Source organism: Anas platyrhynchos, chromosome 1 (genome assembly GCF_047663525.1).
Source record: "Anas platyrhynchos isolate ZD024472 breed Pekin duck chromosome 1, IASCAAS_PekinDuck_T2T, whole genome shotgun sequence".
Lineage (NCBI taxonomy): Eukaryota > Metazoa > Chordata > Aves > Anseriformes > Anatidae > Anas > Anas platyrhynchos.
The window spans coordinates 32,393,907-32,414,238 of NC_092587.1; the positions used below are offsets into that span (position 1 = coordinate 32,393,907).

Consider the following 20,332-nt stretch of genomic DNA (forward strand, 5'->3'; position numbering starts at 1 on the left):
TCATTTTGTCTGCACAACCCCCTGAGGGCCTTCTGCTGCAACTACCATTGCCTTTCTTTTACATCATGGCGTGTGGAGTCTCTTTAAACTTTGACTAGTTCAGTCAAAAGGGTGCTCCACAGATGCTGGCCCTTTGACCTCACAGGAAAGGAAGATTTTTCTCATCTGGGGAAGCCATGAGGATGCTTTGCAGATTATTCAGGAAGAGGCTTTCTTCAGGGAAGCCCAAGATGCTGTTCAGGAAAGAATTCCATCAGTCTAAGAAAAAGAGTCTAATACTCAGACTGAGTTAGACCTACTGGTCTTCCACTGTGCTTCCATGTCCCAACACAGCTCCTTCTAGGGCCAGGGAAAAAAAAAAAAAAGAAAAAAAAAAGGAAGACAAAGCTAGTCTGGAAACAGCATTGCTCTTCCCAGTAAGGGTTTAAGAGGTTTAAGAAAGGTTCCTCCAGGCTCACTGAGCTCCTGCTGGCTAAGCACCTTCTGTTCTGTGGAGAAATGCTGCCACTGCTCGCTTGACATATCATAACTCACTGCAAAAGAAAGGAAGGAGAGGTTAAGTCATACCTCTAGCTGAGGTATGAAACAGGCATAGGTTATAATGACATTTATCTGCTGTTCTTGCTACTCTCCTATTCATACTATGTGCTTCATGCTACAGTATGTTCACAATTATTTAAATGATTACAATGTGAGTTCCCCTCTGCCTGACAGGACCCTGACTACCTCAGCCTACCTCCCACACCAAACCCACTTGAGTTGCGGTAAACTTCTGCAGAAGTGGCTTGTCCTTTTTGGGTACAAACTGCCATTCGGTGTTTGGGGTCTTAAAGGAAGTTTCCTTCAAGAAAAATTGATGTTGAAGTCATCTTTTTTTTTTTCTTTTTTCTGACTGCTGTTCTATTAATACACAAAGACTAAAAAAGAAGTCATGAAATAAAAGCAAGCACTTTCTTCTCAATTTCAAAATTCTTTCACCAGAGATCTCACAGAAAGATATTTTTAGCTATAGAGTTTTTCATAAGGCCATGTGTCTTGTACTTGGTCTGGTTATCCCATTGTTTTTCTGATGCTTCTGCTAGCTACCGTATGAGGTTTGCATGGCAAGGTTTTGGTACTGGGGGGTCTGCATAGGTGGCCTCTGTGAGCAGAGCCCATCAGTTGCCCCGTGGCAGATCAAAGCCAGCTCCAGACGGCTCCAAAAGGGGCCCACTGCTGGCCAGAGCTGAGCCAGTGAGCAATGCTTGTTGGGCCAGCATTGGGAGAGAAGATTTAATAAAAGGAAAAAAAATGCTGTACAAGAGCAGGAGATTGGAGAAGGAAAATGTGAGAGAACCAGCCCTGCAGCCCCCCAGGTCAGTGTGGCAGGAGGGCAGGAGGTGCTCCAGGCAGGCAGCAGAAGTTCCCCTGCAGCCTGTGGAGAGGCCCCTCGTGGGGCAGGCTGTCCCCCTGCAGCCCATGGGTCCCACATGGAGCAGATCTCCACACTGCAGCCCCCCCATGGGTGGAGGAGCCCCCGGTGGAGCAGGTGGATGTGGCCTGGAGGAGGCTGCGGCCCATGGAGAGCCCCCGCAGGAGCAGGCCCCGGGCTGGAGCTGCAGCCCGTGGAGAGGAGCCCACGCAGGAGCCGGGGGCCTGGGGGGAGCTGCTGCCCATGGGGGACCCGTGCTGGAGCAGTTTGCTCCTGGGGGATGGACCCCATGGTACAGAGCCATGTGGGAGCAGTTCTTGAAGATCTGCTGCCTGTGGGAGCAGCTTATTTAGCTGCAGCTTATTTATAAGCCCCCTTATTTTCTTCCCCTATTCCTTTCAGGAGGGGGAGTGAGAGAGTGGTTGTGGTGGAGCTCAGCTGCCCAGCAGGGTGGAACCACCACACTTGCAATAGTTTTGCTGCTTTTCTTCCTGCCTAGTTCCACCAAACTGCCCAGACCTCTGCATTTGTAATCATCCCAAAGAAAACCTTCTCTTTTATCTGTGATCCTTGCAGTGGTGTATATTGCTTTGTTCTTGGCAATAGCCGATTTTGTTTCAGCTATCTAATACCATGGAGGAGCTTTCCTGTTTCTTACATTTTGTCTCAAATGAAAAACAGTTGTTATAACTACAGCTGCAAGGATATTTTGTCCAAGCTCTAGGCTAATACAACCTAACCCTCGCTGAACCCATCTTTCAAAATGAAATTTTGACTTAGAGATTTGATCTTCACAAAGGTCTAAGGTTCCTAGAGAAAACTTCTTGTACAAACTTACTGTCAAAGTTGAAAGTTCTATAGAGTCAGAAATGTTCTTATTCTACAAAAGGAAATATAAAACCTGACCAAAATACAGCATCATGTTACTGAAAGGCAGAAGTTACAGCCTGCCTGGGAATTCAGGTCTTGTAGCTGGAGGTGGCTCAGCACCTCCGTTGGTTCACTTTGTCACCACAGGAGGCTCTTGTCTTACACTAGGCTCCTTCCACCACTGACTTACCCATCAGCACATCAGTCTCAGCTCACAACCTGATGTGCCTGGATGTGATTTTAAAGAGTGTTTCTGTCTAATGTGCCTTAGTGTTGCAGCACACACAGATGTCACAGAGCATATCACAGAGCACCACTGCTCCTTCATCCCTAGAAGGCCACACCAGGAGGATCATCCCCAGAAACATCCCCAAAGGGCCCTTTGTGGGACTGGGAGAAGTGTATGTCAAAGACCACAAGCACCAAAAATGTGCGAAGGGCCCTAAACAGAGGGGCATGTTTGGAGGGGGGATGGCACCTCACTGCACCTGGAAGAGTAAGATGCTGGAGCCTGGCTTGGCCTGGATCTGAGATACTCAGCTGGTGGGCAGAGGTAGGTCTGTTCCCAAGTGAAATGAAGCTGCTACAACACAAATGGTACTAAACAAACAGATTTACTTAAATCTTCCCCCAGTTAATGAAACTAAGCCAAGCCCAAACAAACCAAATCGAAATCAGTTTTATGTGTGCTGAGGTGAACTGAAGAAGGTGTGGAGGTTCAGATGAAGATTCTTGCTGCAAACTGAAAGGGCAGATCACTGCCAAGACAGCCCTCTGTCCTCATGCCTGGCTAAAATGCTGTGCTTTTCTTCTCCAGTGCTCAACCTTGTGTTAAGAACTATTACCAACCATTGCCAGCTTTGAAATTTGTATGAATCTGCTAAATCACGGCATAAATGTGCACTGGCAAGTGCAAAGGAAGTTAACAGCGCTGCATCCACAGATAGCTGCAATACGTATGCATTGATGAATAAGACTCCTCAAGAACCACCAGTCACATTTGGAAGCATAAAACTCATCATGCAGATGCAACTGAATCCAGTGTGGAGCGAGACATCAATTTTCAGTGACTGAGAATAAAAGTGGCTACAACATATTCTGTGGCATTTCAGTGGCTGAGGTCTATCACTCATGGAAACAATTAAAGAAATTATTTCATAGAAGTTTCCCTCTCTGTTGTAAATGTTGCAAATGCTGTATGCATAACCTAAACCAGTTTGTATAACACACACAAAAAGACTGGTGTTGAAAAAAAAAAAAAAAAAAAAAAAAAAAAACTTGGGATTTGTAAGATTAGGGATCTACAAATTGTAAAAATCCTTTGCAACCTACAATATGACCCAAACTGCAGTTACATTACAAAATGCTATTTTCTCCAAGGGACCTTTGCTTCATTCACTCGACAGAATGGGTGACCCATTCAGAGAATAAACTGCTCAGTGTTTTGCTGTAGCCAAACTGTCATGCATGTACATTTTGGTGTTCAGGACTGGTTTTAACCTTTTTTCCTATGGGCTCAGCTCTGACACTCCTTCTCTGAAGTGACTCTGCCAGGATCACTTATTGATATGGCTTCCCATTACAGGGCTGTGATGTTATCTTGTAGCTAGATGAGGCTCAAATCCTGAGCACTAGTTATTATGTGGATTGGATAAGATTTATGGGGGAAAAGTAACATGTGATGCTGTTTTATGAGGTGTAAACTAAAGTACATTCTCACTGGGTAAACCCACTAAAGAAGTGCAGCCAGCCAGCATTTTGGAATCTCCTAAATTATTCTTAATTAATATCACAGTCATTTAATTTTGTTTAATTATTTTCAGTCATTTTACAAAGAGTGACAAATTGTTTAACATGCCACATTCCCACAGCCAAGCCAAGTTTCTCCTGGTTAAATAACTGCACCAGAAAATAATGGAGTATTAAAAAGAAATTTGCCAGAAATTTACTTTAACAGAATTAACATTAGTCTTGTCCAGTTAAGGGGAAAGGAGGTTAAGAGAAACAGATGTTTGCAGTTCAGGGATGGATAATTAGAAAGAAGGTAATCTCCCAGCAAAGAAATAAGTAAAGGTTAGTCAGCCAGGCCCCATATCAGTCTCTGCTGGAACAGTGAAAGAACAGTGTAAGTACAGAACAATTGGAGTATATCACTCAAAAAAAAAAAAAAAAAAAAAAAAACAAAACACTAAAAGTAACACAAACTCTTGAGGCACAACCAATCCTCATGGCACCACATTCATACTATGATAAAGGCAATGCTGCAGCATTTCCACAGAATTTACTGTATCAGTTTAGGAAATTCATAATTTATGCAACACTAAAGTATGTTGGTAAAATTGAAAAAAAAAAAAAAAAAGTAGGTCATAAAGGTGTAGATAGAGGTTTCTGAAGTGAAATTGCAAGTTAATGCAAGCAAAGTTGAATTTTCTTCTTGCTAGTTAACAATAAAAGGCTGTTGCTCTATCCAGGGCTCTGCAGGGTATGCACAAAATTGATCGATGCAGAGGTGAGCACTTCACTTGAGCTACAGCTACTGAACACCATCATCTGCTTTCAGGAGAAAGAAAGTTGCTGATGGCAGTATAAACACAGTAAAAGCATCCCAGGTGTCCTGTAGGGATATCACATAATGGGGAACCAACTGATAGTTGAACAGCAGTTTCCACAGATGTGTTACTGTGAGAGTTAGCATGATTTAATGGGCTATCCGGTGTGGACGAAGCATGCCCCAAAACAACCTGAATTCTATCACCTGAATGCGATGATCTAAATAGTTTTTGAAAGGGCTGCAGCAATTGTACAATTTAGTTTCTGCATGCTACAGTAAAAAGCGGAAGATAATATGCAGGGATATTTTGGGTTGCAAGGGCACATTGGCTTAGACAGTAATAGCAGTACATCAGGCATGCTACCATGTTTATATAGTTTCTGGACTGACTGACTGGCATCTAGTCAGCTCATAGCTTGGGCAAAATAAGCTTAAATCTGTTCACAGCCTTCTGTGCATTGGCAGTGATGTGTCTCCACTCACATCCCAGTACTGAAACATCAAATTTAACAGAAAATATTCCTGTAATATTTGACTTTGGATTTACTGTTTAATAATTTTGCTTCAGAGTGGAAGGTTAAGAGAAGTAAAAATGAAAAATCAGGAGTTGTAGTGATTTGGTGCATCAAATCCACTTCTGAGGATGGTCAATGTAAATGTAAATGAGGAGGAAGATTTCTTACTCTGAAGCATTCATTTCCAATTGCAATGAGCATAGTTACTGTTCACCAAGCAACCTCAATGGCTTCAAATTGCAGATCTGGAAAATTGCTGAAAAGTGTGAAACAGGCTTTCTAGTACTCTGCAGGATCACAATATGGCCTTGATCATTTAGTGATCGTTGGACTAGATGATCTTGGAGGCCTCTTCCAACCTAGATGACTCTGTGATTCTGTGATCCACTGGTTCATCTGTATCCTGGACAATATGGTTAGGCACCTTGTCTCTGCAAGGTGGTTATAGCACCTTTCAGAAGGAAACTAGTTTTGAGATGGAAGGGAAAAGGTCAGGCTATAGAAAAGTTTTATGGATTTGCTATATTTCTCCTGGCCTGAATACAATACCTGATGTGAGGGTGCTTTTGCTGCAGTGTGCACGGTGACAAAGAGGAGGAACTTCAGGGCTTCACACACCAGACTAAGAAACATTTCTATTTTTTTCTCAAAGGAAGTCGCTAAGTTCCCCATCTGGATGAGTATTAGCCTTTGATCCCACAGTGCTTGAACCTGACTAGCTGATTTCAGACACCTGGCAGCCAGGAAAAATGCTTGTGCTATTTCTTATACTTTTCCCACAATGATCCCTGAGCTGTTTCTAAATAGAGGATACCAGCACAGTCACGCCTTCAGTTTGACCAGCTACTGCTCTTTCTGTGGTCTGGTGTGCTTTTCTCCTCATACATCAGGTGAATGCTTTCTTGTCCATGCAATTTTACTCACCTGAGTTTGGGGAAGAACAAGATTCCACGTTATTCTTATTTAGCTCACTCCTGAGTTTCTTTAGTATGTCAAAGGCAAGACGTTTGTAAGCTGTTATTTCACAATTCAGTTGTGGGCATACTCATGTAAAGCCATATCCTGCCCTTGTTTACACTTTGAAGCTCTACCAATTTCACCAGGGATTTCATAGAGGAAATAAGGTCAGGATTCAGCTCTTTGAGTCAAATCCTACTGAACTTACTCAGGTAAAAAGCTTGTGGATTTCCTCCTACTGATACACAATGCAATGGGAGGAAACGTATGCTCTTCTAAGTGACCATGGTAACTGGTACTTGGGTTTCCTAGGTGATTTTCTGGCAAGTGGCCAAAGGAGGAAACTGTAACAAAATCAGATCCCAGGCACCAAAAAGCATTGACGTTCCTGGCTGTGCAGCAGCCTGTACGAGGAGCCTGAAGTGACAAGCTGTAGAAAGAAATACACCAAACTCCTTGCTTTAAAATCGTAGTAGGTGTCAAACACAAGGAAAAAGGAAGGTTAAGTAAGTCTATGGTCCCAGCTTCCTTGAGAAACTAGTAAGCCTGATGTGTTTCCTCTCCTATGTCTGTCTGGTAAACAATATGAACATGAGACAGCACTGTGCCCTTGCTGCTAAGGCTGAGGGTGTCCTGGGCTGCATGAGGTCCATGGGCTGCTGTCTCCAGCAGGTCAAGGTAGATGATCCTTCCCCACTGCTGGTGAGGCTGCACCTCCAGTTCTGGGGCCTCCAGTCTGAGAGAGACGTGGACATACTGGAGAGACACCAATGAAGGGGCACAAAAGTGATGAAGGGAGTGGAGCACCTCTCCTGTGAGGAGACTCTGGGAGAGCTGGGGCTGCTCAGCCTGGCACAGGCTGCTCAGAGAGGCTGTGGGATCTCCTCCTTGGAGATCTTGAAAAACCTCCTGGATGTGGTCCTGGGCAGCCTGTGGTGGGTGTTCCTGCTTGGGCAGGAGCTGGGGCAGATGGGACTTATCCAGTCTTATCCAACTAAATTCTTAAGGTTCACATAAGCTACTTTTTTATAGCAAATAAGAGACCAAAATGACACAGGGAAAGAAAAAAAGAAGCTGCTTAAAACTGACTCATATCTTGAAGTTAGGAACATCTCTCACTGTGTGTATATATATATATAAATATATATTTGAAATGCTTTATAGTTAGTAAATAAGAATGTTTATCTATCTTACATTTTGATACATGAAAAAGTATCAATTTCTCTTTCAAGTGCAATACAGAGACTTTGCAGAGCATATCAGTATTCCCTCCTGGGGATTCAAACCAGCATGAAAAAGTCTCCCTCCTTCCACCTCTTTAAGGAGGATCAGGAGTCTCCTTATCTGCCTATCAAAATCCCTTCAGGAATAAAGATGAAATGCAGTGAAGTGCAATATGTCACAAGAGAGTGGAGAAGGAGGAAGGACTGGTGACAAGACCATTTCTTTTCACAGAAAAGAGGAAGGAGAGTTCATATACTTGTACAGACACAAGCTCCTCCAGCTCTTGTGCAAACATTAAAGCCCAGCTGTCACAGCAAGCTTTCACATCATGAATTGTGGAGTCTACTGATGTACACAACTACGGCAGAACAATCCAGCAACAGTGATGTTGCTGCAGGTTAGATTAGAGACCATTGCAAATAAATAAAGACCAGCCTCAGCAGGAGAACTACCCATACTGATACCAAAAAAAAAAAAAAAAAAAGTCAGATCTGGAAATAGCAGAAAGAAATTATTTGTCTTCTGCTGGAAAAGAGCCAAAGGAGTTTGAAGCATCTCTCTACAAAAGACCACCTGCTGCACCTGTTGTGAGGAACAGCTGAGTATCAAAACCACAAACATGAATCAAACAGTAGCTAAGTGTTTACTTGTGTGTTTATATTCGTGCTTTCAGCTGTAAGTAAAGAGTTACAAAGCTTGATTGCTAGTTTTTTCATTAAAGCCAGAAGGTCCTACTCTATCCCTGCAGGCTACAGTTATTGACAAGTTATTTTAAGATTGTTTCACAGTCACAGCGTAGAACCGAAGTGTCTTTAAAAGTACCATGAAGTATTTCTGGAATTAACTCTTCACTTATCTAATTGCCGGGTTGATTTCAGAATTCTTCTTTCTTCCCCTCTCTTCAACTTGTAATGGAAAATCTGTACCTGCAAGTAGTAGGGGAGATGCACAATAGCAGTCACTGAAAACACTTAACCAAAAAGCACAGAGCCTTTTTGAAAGCACATGTAGGGAGCACTTACTTGCTGCTTCCCTGGAAGTGCAGCAAAGATGAACAACAGCTGCAGTTTGGATGCACCAGCCACCGCGGTAAGGGGAGATGGTGATGATGAGCAGAGGGGATGCAGCCTGTGTTAGTTAGTCCGGCTGGGTCATAACTCCTCCTGACCTTAACACCCATAAAATCTGGACAAAGGACAACATCTATTTGCAGTCTCACAAGCATTGGGCATACATACCTTCTCCATCAGTCGAGCATGATGCCCAGACGCCTCAGCTCATTCTAAGCAGTACGCCCATGTGAAGGGCAGCACCATGCAGAGGGACTCGCACCAGCTTTAAAAAGAGTTGTAATGTCCATAATATACAGTATATGAACTAATGAGCCAGAGCAGGTCACTTTGCCCTCCACAACACCTACCTATAGGAATTTTTCTGGTATAGTGAAGGCTTACACTGGATAACTGAGAACGTGCTCTCTCTTGGGAAATGAGTAAGATTTGCTAGAGTCATTTCCTGTAAATTCAGGATATCCAGACAGATAGAGGACTAAAATGTTTTTGTAAGTGCAGTTAAAACATCATAAAGCTATTATGGTACGTTACAAACAAAAAGACTGTATGTAATTGTTCATAATTCACCTGATGAAATAACCCTATTAACTCCCTGAATTTTACATATTCTAAACTATTTGAATTGAGGCATTTACATTAGAGAAATAAAACTGCTTGAATGCTGAGTCTATTATTCTAAGATATACACTGGCCAAGTACAGACCTTCCCTAGGAATTAAAAGCTCTGTATTAAACATGTTAAAAATGTCAGGCTGAAAGTTTGCCATAAAATTGTCATGTGTATATCCTACACTATTGGCAGATAGTGAAAGAAGGTAAAACGAACACATAGGTAGGAGCCAGCAGATTTGGCAGCACTTATGAGACTTCTACATAAAGTAATTACACACGCCAGTGGTCTGAGATCAATTATTCATATCCTCCTTTACATATTGTAACTCACATTTTATTGGCAATTGTTATTACCAATTCACTTCAATAGAGGGCAAGAGAGACTGAAGTTGTCATCTCAGACTGGAGGTTGCATGCAAGAGAGAAAATTAAGAAGTCTGGCAGGATTACGTACAATTGGAAACACGACCAAAATGAAAGAAAAATACTGCGGCTGCACAAGGTCTGAGTAATTTCAATTTCCCCTAATGCTTCATTGTTCTCCATATCTGTGAATCATACTGAAATAAAGAAAAGTACTTGATGAAACAAAATGAACTCAAAACTCTTCAGTGCAGTGCTCTTTTTTTTTTTTTTTTTTTTTTTTTTCTCTAGACTCGAACAGATTGCAAGCTTGCAAGCACTAACATAACAGGACCAGGAAACACACATGTTTTGGGGAACTGAAAGTACATTCTCCTGCACCTTCTTTTACTGACTTCTAATACAGCAAATTTATGAAAAGCTTGGTGCACCTATTGGAATTTCTTGTGGTGAATGAACATTTTTTTTATTATTTCTGTATCTTTTCTCTCTGAATTTATTTCTGTATTAGAACAGAGCTTTGCAGGCTATCTAGTATTGTATTTCAAATACCCTCTTTTCTGTTACTGAGTTTCAAACTGTTTCTGTAATGTTTTAAAATTCACCCACTATCAGGTACGATATCCCAGCAGTTATTAAAAAGTGTAATGTCTTATGAAATAATAAAGTTTGGTTTGGTCTCTGGGACAATTACTTCTTTCATTCTACTTAAGAATGCAAAATAGGAGGATCACCATGTTCTGCAATGAATCCCACAGTGATGGACCACTTGATCTTCATACCCTTAAAGAATACCTTATGCAATGATACTTGTCCACTGCTGTTCTTCCTAAATTTCATCTGCACTGATATGAGTTGCTATAGTGGCCTTAATACAGTATCTTACAATGATTGAGAGCTTTCCCACAAAACTCTTTCCACATTTTTTTAAGTACACTTGACCTACCAGTCCTCCAAATCTGCTGACTGAATGCTTTTTTGCTGCTCACTCCTGGTCTTTATTCTGAAATGACTGTGGTTTAAGCTGTATGCATTTTGTCCCTCAGCAGTTCACAGGCATGGTGAAAGACATCTGAATTCAATATTACCTTGACAAATGAGAAGGAATTGATCAAAGGAGGAAATATAACAAAAGTAAGGGCAACAAGTGCCCTCTCAGGAGCAAATCAAATACAGAAATACAAAATGGAAAATAGCTTGACAACAGAACTGCAGAAATTAATCTAAGATTTATGGCAGAGGGCAATATAAATATGAGTTGACAAGGTGATACTGCTGCAAAAAAAAGCAATTGTCACTCTGGGACATATTAGAAGGAGCATCACATTCCAAATGATACAAAAATTGTGTTCATTTTTTTTTGGATGAGTTCTTACCTGGAATTCTGCAATTGCTGCTGGGCAGTGTATTATCTGGGAAAGTGTCAGATGATGAAGAAAGATATACAGAGATACAGGCTTGTAATAGGAATATTAAGATAGTAGGGGAAAAATATATATATATGTATATATATATTATGAACATATTTATATATATGTTCATAAAGAAGGACATAGTCCACAGCAGTAAAATTGATTGTATACAGGCTGTGGCCTGAAGGCAGGTTTGGCTAAAGGTGGAAATAACCAGAACTCTCAAAACTCTGATACAAAAGAATCATGCCATACTAACCTTTAGCTCTTGGGAATTATGAGACACCTGTCCAAAATCAGTTTGTCATTGCCCAAGAGATGTGATGAGTGCTTGACACCTGGCATCCCTCTATAGAATGGTTGAGACTGGACTCCTGGAGCCCACCTGCCTGAGGCCCTGCCCACGCAGGGACACCCAGAGCAGGCTGCCCAGGACCATGTCCAGGTGGCTTTTGAAGGGCTCCAAGGTTGAAGACTCTCCAGCCACCTCCTCGTGTGTTGCACATAAGTGGCTGTGGACAGACGACCTGAACACATACATCTTGGCTCCTGTGAGTGTGCAGGAGTGGGAGTGTAAGTGAAGGAAATCATTGAGAAGATGACTGTGAGTGTAAAGCTGATGTATTTAGAGATTTTGTAAAATAATATCACCTTTTCCTTTGATAGAGTCTCATATGAAATTTGTACACTAATTTCTTACCAAGAGGAAAGTACCTACAATGATGTATGTTGAAAGGATGAAAGAATTGGGTTTTGTAATCTGGATGAGAACAGCTCCAGGTAAATTAAGGTGATAGTTTTCCATTTGGAACATGTTATTATTAAGAGGACAACAACCAGCTGTTCTCAATGGATGCTCAGAAAAAGGACAAGAAAAAAGAGCTTCAACTGCAGGAAAATGATTTTGTGTGAGTATTGCCAGGAGTAATACCCTGCAAAGAGCTCACTTTGTGGCCTTATGGGATCCTCACATGACCAGCAAGTATTTGTCACTGACTGCTTGTATACGTCCAAACCTGGCGCAGTGCCAGTGGCTGGACTAGCCCAGTGACTGACAGGATATTTTTGGTTCTTAGCGCCAAACTTATTGTCACTGTGACTCAGAGGTCCCGGTGCCAGCCCAAATCTATGTCAGTTATAGGCCTGGTGCCTGTGCCAAAGTGTTGTCACCACCGGACTAAACAATCTCTTGAAGTCCCTTCCTGAACTCTGTTTTGCTGGTTGCCATGAAACCCCTGCTCATGGAGGCGATTTTTCCACTGGCTCCATGGGCTCCTGCTCTGTTTCTCACTAACAGGAATGTTCAAATGTTTTTATTGTTTTCCTATTTCTTTTTCAATAAAATTAGAGACAGCCATGCTTGAACTGGGAAAAAAAAAAAAAAAAGGATTTTTTTACTCCAACCTTTTCACTTTAGCTAACTTTTGAAAAAAACTATTTATTTTTTTAAAACTAGAGATTACATAACTGCATCTCTCTGAGCAGAGCTTCTGCTATTATACATTTGACAAAGAGATGGCAGCAGGGTGGTGCTGTTGCATTTTTCTCTTCATTTGCTTTTTTTTTTTTTATCTCTATTTTTCAGGAGTATCAAAACTAAGCTTCATTGGTACTTTGCCAAAAGTATACATGGAAATATTTGCATCAGTTATAAAAATTGGGGAAAAAATAGCTATGCTTTTTCATAAAGTTTTATGGGAATTTTAGACACAGTACTCCCTTTGTCTTGTCAAATAACTGCAATACTCTGCCTTAAAGTCATCTCTGAAACACAGAGTTCGGGTTTTGAGAGCTGAATGAAACCTGCAAAACCTTTATGTCCTCTAAATGCTGGGGGATACTTTGCAGTGAAAGCAGGACTGAGGGGGTAGATGCTCTACTTGTGTTTTTAGTAGGATCCAGTTAAAAAAATCATTTTGTGTGCAGGTTGTTTTCGGAATGCTCCTCTTCCCTGCACATTTTTTTAAAAAGGCTGCACTTTGCAACCTTTTAATTGCATTGACAAGTGGTTGTGACGATGAGTGAGGCACATGTTGAAGATTTTCAGAAGCAGACTGGCTGTACCATGCCATATTTCAAACCTGGGACACAAGAAAACTTGTGTCTTACTATGTGGCATCACCCACTCCTAGTACTGCCCTCCTGCCCCAGTCCATGTCCATGATGCTTTTTTTATCTGTCCAACAGTGAGAAAAACAGGCAGGGCCAGGTGGTGCTGACAGCGCAGGTTTGCTGATACTGGTTCTTGCATCAAGGAGCTTGAGAGAGGTACTCACAGTTCTGCAGACTACACAGATGTCCTTACAGACAACTTCTCTTTTCCAGGGATCTGTGTGGTAGGGTCTTTACTAAGCAGAGCTGCTCCAAAACTTAAGTTAAATTTCTCAATCATTTTTGTCAGGAAGTTCTTGCACTTAATTCATTGCAATGCCAGGCCCTGCTGTGACTCTGACCCACAGCCGCTTGTCAACAGTTGATGACAAGTGACAAGCTTATCTGACAAATGGCTTTGGTCCACCTCCTTGTTTAAACACTTTAAACATCCTGGGTGCTGTGGGTTGTTTTGTTTGTGTTGTTTGGCTTTTTTGGTGTCAGCAGTAGAGATTGCAAACAGATTGCTTATAGGTTACTTAATGCAGACTAAGAAGATTATCTTGCTTGTTTCTTCTTTTCTGAGCCAGACTTCCCTGTTCCTTCAATCCATTTTCCCAGTCTTTTTCAGCTAACATTTGCTCATTCACTTTTATTGTTTCCATTTCTTCCTACTGCTCAGGCTCAGTCCAGCTCCTCTCTGGGCACTCCTCCAGACGCCTTCCAGTTTCAGCAAACCCATGCTCGCCCCCGGAACCAGGACATGTGAGGAGGCTTGCATATTGCTGAGCACTTCCAGTCCTTTCGTTGTGAGCACTTCTGCCCCTGGGGCATTTCTGCAAAGTGACAGTTCTTCACCCCCTGTGCTGCAAAATTCTCCTATTTCCTACTTGCAGACTGAGACGGGGATGAGGACAACGGTTCACCTGCAAAACAGCCAAGTGAGATAAATACATCTATAAAGCTCGAAAGATTGGCTTTTTGTTTAATTTGGTCCTCGAGCCTTCCTACTCCAACTTCTGCAACTTTTTTCCGAATAACCCTGCCAACATGTGGATTTATTTATTTATTTATTCCATGCTTCACGTTTTATGAAGAATCGAGCAATGCTGAGCTCTTCAATGACCGAGTGCATGCTCTGACATCCTTTAAGACCCAGGGGGTTAAAGTCCTGAGACAATCTTCAAAGAGTAAACATAGGGGTGGAAGCAGAGGCATTTGGGGCAAGTCCTTGCTCTGGGTCCTGTTAGGAAAAAATAATGACAATAATAATATAAAACTGTTTCCTAATTAGTTTTAAGATGACATTTGACCCGCTTATGACATCTCGGTGAACATGAATTGTCTGATATGGCCAAATGCAAAAAAAAAAAAAAAAAAAAGGAGGGGGGGATCAAAAATCACATCGACTACCACGATGCTCTTCCCACGTTCCCCTTTCACTGGCTCGGGATGCTGCTGACGAGGTAGGTGAGGTTTCCAGCTCCCTCCGCCTCCAGCACCCCGAGGGTCGCCCCCTGTTCTGTAAAGCACGCTCGGGGAGGGGGCTGCGGGGACCGAGGGGGGGCAGCCCCGGGACGCCGCCGGCCCCGGGGCGGCTGCCGGGAAGGTGCCGGGGCCGCCCCCTGCTCCCCCCCCCCCCCGGCCCCTCCCCGCCCCGCAGCCCGGGGCCGCCGCCGCCGGTCGGGCTCCGCCTGGGCTCCGCGCTCGGCGCCCGGGGCACGGGGCACGGGCAGGGGCCGGGGGAGCTCGGGGCCGGGGGGAGAGGGCACCAGGGGCGAGATGCAGGCGGCGAACGCGGACGTGCTGCTGGATCTGGAAGAGGAGGAGGAGGAGGAGGAGGAGGAGGAAGAGGAGGATGGGGAGACCGGTGAGTAGCGGGGAGACACCGGCACGGAGGGGTGTTCAGTGCTGCTGCGAGGGTCTGCGGGGGTGGCCTTGTCCCAAAGCTCACCTTCTGCTGTTCCCGGAGCGAAGACCCGAGCTGGCTGTCCGGGCGGGTGGCGTTTGTCCCAGCGGGCGGGTGGCCGAGGCGCTCCGGTCCCCCCCTCTGGGAGCATCGGCACCCGGCTGCCCGGCTCTTTCCCTGCCTTGGGAGGGAGGGCACCGGGGGGCAGGGGGAAGGCTGCTGGAATTGGGCACCCGAGGACTGGTCCCGAGAGCTGAGAGCTGAGAGCAGCCTCCCCCCTAGCCCGGGTGCCTGGCATCCTTGGAAAATGGGAGGAATGCTCCTGTGCTGCTCGCCCCGTGCTCAGAGCATCCTCCTAGCCCGATCCCGTTGTTGGCGTTAGCCTCAAGGGCCAGTAGCTCGCCGGCCCCGCACCACTAGACTTGGTTGGAGAGCCAAGCGAGGGAGGAGGGGGAAATGACGGGAAATAAAAGATAATGAAGGGAGAAAGCTGGCAGAGCACAGAAAGACGGTAATTTCACTGGAAAAAAGTGCGTGTCGGGTCTGCCAGAGATGCAGACCATAAAAAGACCAGAGGGTTTTCCTTTCAAAGACAGTGTCTGTTGGTCTTGTCCGGACAGAAGCAGCCCGGGACAATTACTGTCGTATTTGTTGGGGGGATGAATTCTGGTAAAGTATTTCCAGAAAAAACAGCCCCAAACTGGCTGGTACTTGGCTGGTTCAAACTGAAGGGTCTATTCATTCCAGTAAAGGCACCCTGATTCACTTCATTTCAAAAGCTGTTTTCAGCTGCAAGACCCAAGAAGTCTTTTATTTCCTCTTGTTAGAATAGGTCTAACAAACAAGGAATGCAGGCAAATGTCTGTTAGACAAGTGTGTAGAACACGGGTTTGTATATACGAATGTTATCAGATGGAAAGAAGTCCTACTCATTATGGTTCAAAATGTGCAGAATTTTGGTAAGTTTTGAATATGGGGGCTGAATTTCTGCATTTGTCAAAAGTCCTAGTGATGTGAACTCTCTGGTACTCGTGCTGCCTTCAAATACTGATCCTTGGCGATGGCCAGCACAGCTTACCTCAGTTATTCAGTTAATTTAGTCCAAAGTGTACAAAGTTTGAGCCTCACCCAGTGCCTGTGGAAACCAGGGAATGGCTTTTCTCCAGCATCAATAGCCTTTGTTTCAGATGCTGTGGGAGTATCCATGGCTTTATAGTAACAGTCCAAAGACAAATTCAGTTTTCCATATGAAGTGAGGCAGAGGAATTGTTTGACTCCACTCCCCTAATTAAAGAAAGGGTGGATCAGCGCCGCAATGCATTAATCAACACATGCCTTTTCCTTTCCATTCTTCACCCCAGAGAACAACTAAATTGTTTCCTACTCATGACTCAAATTTGGGGTTAGTTCAGCTCCCAAAGCCAGCAAGTCATGAGCTGCATATTCTGCTTGCAGGATGCAGCACTTTGGAAGAACATAAAATGTGGTAAAATTAAATAAAAATTGAACACTGGTGATTTCCTAAGTTGCTATGCAAAGAAATTTCAGTGCACAGCTCATTTGCTATTTTGCCTTGTAAAATGTATGAGTAACTGTCTCGAGGTTTTTACATCAGGTATAATTAGAGGAGAGATAGTTTATTAGCCTGAGAAGCTCATCGATTGCCCATTTCCTCCAGTTTTATGGTACCGTTTGCATCTGCATTTTTACCAAGAAAGTCATCCCTGCTTTACTAAGTAAGCAGGACTTCTGAGCTCTTTCCAGTTCGACTCAAGATCAGCCCAAAGCGTGCACACCTCATCAGGAAAGCATTACCATGGCATATCCAAGTTTGTAGTCACGGCACACAAAGGGAGTGCTCCAGCTTGTGCTGGCACACAGCTGGATTTGGTTCTCCAGCAAACCACTTGTGCCAGAAGCAGACTTAGGCAGGAGTCCAGACGAAGAACTGGACTCAGGAGTTCAAATCTACCGCAGAGCACCATAACCACGCTGCCTGCCATTCATAGTTTTGAAACCAATTGTCCAGGCAGACTTTTATTTAAGGAAGGAAATCTTGTCCCCAAATTAGGCTTTTCTGACAAGTTGAAAACCTTTTTTTCTTTTTTCTTTTTTCTTTTTTTTTTATGGTACTTAAACTTTTTATTCTGGAGTCAGACTGTTTTCAAGCGGAGTGTTACATTAGTGACACCAATTTGTTTCTGAGATATCTTGTTACTGGGCAGGGATGGTGGGAAGCACATTGAGCTGTGGTTGCCACAGAATTAAAATTCTCCAAACCCATTATTTTCTGCCTAGAAACTGTCAGACAGTTCCATAAACTGTAAAGTTTTTCTTTCCCTGGTGCCAAACCTCATACTACATCTAAATTAGTTTGCTTGTGTTTGGGGATTTACAGAGTATCTGAGTGTGCTTTCCAGAAAAACTGACTTCTGAGGACAATATCCAGGGGCATTTGCTCTGACTAACCATGGTGCACAAAATGCTTTTCTGTTTATTGGGATACATTAGCATCTTACTCACACTTTTTTGTCTTTTTTATTTTTTCTCATATATAATTTGTAGCTGTTCCTTAACCTCGCATGTACAGTATCTTTTCCTGCCTTTTGAAACTTTTGAAACTGCTGCATTAACCAAGACACGTTGTAGAGGTGGCCAAGAAATGGATGTTCATGTTAACCTTTTCCTCATCATGCAGTCTAGATGATGTGTTGATGGGGATTCCAGCTCTTCTTTCTGTAAAGTATTTCATGCTGTTTTCCAGCACAAATTTTTTTACCAACTCCAGTGAAAATGTACAACAGTAGTGGCTTATCCAAGCAGCAGCATATGTGGAATTACAGCCTCAGATCATCTGTGAGGAGGCATTCTTCTCCAGCTTCTTCCAGTTTCGTGCAGCCTGCTATACAATGGGAACCCTGTCCTAGGGGCTGATGTTGTAACACAGATGGTGAAAAGCAGGCACAGCTATTCTTCACCTCATTACTTTTGCTCACTCTTCTGTTCTCTGCTCCTCATGGCATATACTATATTTTATTATTTTGTCTGTTAGAGCTTCTAATTTTTCCTATTCAATAGCTCCATTAGCTTGACCTGCATCTCATTTCCTCCCTGCAAATATTACTGATATACACTCCAAAACGAATGCACTGACAGTGTTCTACAAATAACTCCAATATTTTCCGTCATGATTCTGAAAAATGGTCAATTATTTATAAAAGTGTCCAAAAGGCAACAGAAAGTCTGAATAGTTGGATTACTCAATTGAAAAATGTGGCATTGTCCTCCAATTTATTAATTGCAATACTCACACAGTGGGATATTAAAAATTGGTGCAAGGGGTAGATCTGATAATTTTGTAGCATGCAAGGACTGTAAGAGGATTTTTTGAAATGATATTTCTGTTTCTGAAGGGACTGTACCTTCCCTTTTAAACTACCTAACTTATAAAGAAGGACTGCCCCAGTCCACTCTTTCATACCTTGTTTTCTTTTCGTTTTCGTCTCTGTTTTATAATCAAACTAAAAGTTACCGGGGCACTTTCAGTCTTCCATCATCCTAAAGAAGACTGTGAGTTAGATATGTCTCATGAGCTGAAAATCAGGAATTTCTGCTCCCCAATTCAGTGCTCTGTTTACAACACAGAAGAAGGTAGAAATGTGATGTCAGGCAACACTGTATGCACAAGTTTGATTTCAGTCTTTTGTTTTGTTTTGTTGTTTTGTTTTGTACTGCTGCAAAGCAGAACTTCTTGTACTTGTGCATCTAGGAGATGAAGAACATGAATAAGTAGGAACATCATCTCCATAGCTGTAGGCACATCAACACTCAGTCTACCATTTTTTGTCACTTGCTATTGAGTCAGTAGGAGGATCTTCATCGTGAACTGAAACATTATTACACTATACCACGTAGAAATCAAGGAAATGCTAGCCTGTGATAATGGTCAAAATTTAAACTACTTTTCACACCTCCCTGTCCTACCTCATATTTCTGTTGCCCTAAAAATTTACATACATTTCATCCTCTCTTCATACTTCAGTCATCTCATTTTCTGACTTTCCACCCACTTCATTTTGCTGAATCCCAGCTACACTAGAGCACAGCTGGGTCACAGAGTATGGCTGTATTTGAGCCATACACTGTGGGAACCACTCACTTAAATTTTGATGTAATGATTTTTCTACAAAACTACTGAAAAAACACATAAATATTTAACCACAATATAATTACTGTTTTGTAGCTATTTATAATTCATAAACTCTGGAGGAGATCAGAATATTTCAAGAAACAGGAAATTATGGGTCTGATAAAATTCACAAACTCACCAGATATTGCTCCTTTTCAAGTTTTTCTACCTTAACAGAATTCCCAGTTGTCCCTTAGAAAGTTCCTGTACATTGAGACTATTTTTGCAAGATCCTGTGTCTCAGTTTTCAGCTGAACATGTGAGTGCAGCTTACAGATAAGTCTGCAGTCTGTAGGACAGATTTGTTATCTGCCATATCACAGGCAACTCCTTAAAGTGTTCATAGAATCACAGAACAGTTTGAGTTAGAAGAGACCTTAAAGATCATGCAGTTCCAACCCCCCAGCCATGGGCATGGATGCCACCAGCGGATCAAAAACAAAGTTTTACCTTTATTTACACAGCAGTCCATGAGTTCTTTTAAAAGTAAAAACTCATTAAAACTTGTTTAATTAATATGTAGGGCTTTTGTTACATGGTGCAGAACTCTTGACCAGCAATTCCATAGTGTTACAGTTATTGGAAGTAATGTACTCAAAAATTCACAAAAAAAAAATGTACTAATATCACATGATTTGCAACTTACGCAGTATATCAAGTTTTGCACCCCAGATTTCAATGCAGTTGTTATCATTTAAATCCCCTCATCTTAGTATTCCTTGGTACCTGTCATTTCCTAGGAAACCTGTGTTGCATGCTGTGGAATTAAGGTCTGCTTTGCCACTAAATGTGTGGTGAATGCCAAGGGGAACTGATATTAAAGCTCTCTGTCATGCTAGGGAAACAAACAAACAAACAAACAAACAAACAAAAAGATGATTTTGTATGATAAAAATTACATGTAGTAAATTAAATAGTCTTTGTAATGCCTTCCAGTTCATCCCTTGAAAAGAATTTTATTTTTTTTCTGTTTGTTTATTTTTAGTTTGAAATGGCATAGTCTTGTACCCAACTAAAGAAGTTAAATTTAAAATAAATAAATAAATAAATAAACTTGTGATTAACTAGGGAAGGTCAGGGAAAAGGGTTACTTATTTTTTTAAGTTAGGTACAAAGTAATACAACTGAATATCCTATGCCTACCATCTTCCAACC

At 42.4% G+C, this 20,332-nt stretch overlaps 1 protein-coding gene and 1 long non-coding RNA gene across 5 annotated transcripts in view; one reads left to right on the forward strand and one right to left on the reverse strand.

Moving 5' to 3' along the window:
* Positions 1 to 4,440: 4,440 nt before the first annotated feature.
* LOC113843580 (uncharacterized) lies at positions 4,441 to 15,411 on the reverse strand. Its single transcript, XR_003497106.3, has 3 exons — positions 15,034 to 15,411; positions 8,551 to 14,322; positions 4,441 to 8,454 (listed from the first exon to the last, which is right to left on the reverse strand). It is a non-coding gene; the product is annotated as an uncharacterized lncRNA (long non-coding RNA).
* Positions 14,734 to 20,332, forward strand: part of ANO6 (anoctamin 6) — a 75,242-nt gene continuing 69,643 nt past the window's right edge. For 3 of the 4 annotated variants that reach the window (XM_072034131.1, XM_072034130.1, XM_072034128.1), the window contains exon 1: positions 14,734 to 14,949. In XM_072034131.1, coding sequence (XP_071890232.1) covers positions 14,862 to 14,949 — 88 coding nt within the window. In that variant the 5' untranslated portion in view covers positions 14,734 to 14,861. The remainder of the gene's footprint in view (positions 14,950 to 20,332) is intronic. The other variant, XM_027456779.3, reaches the window with a different exon arrangement.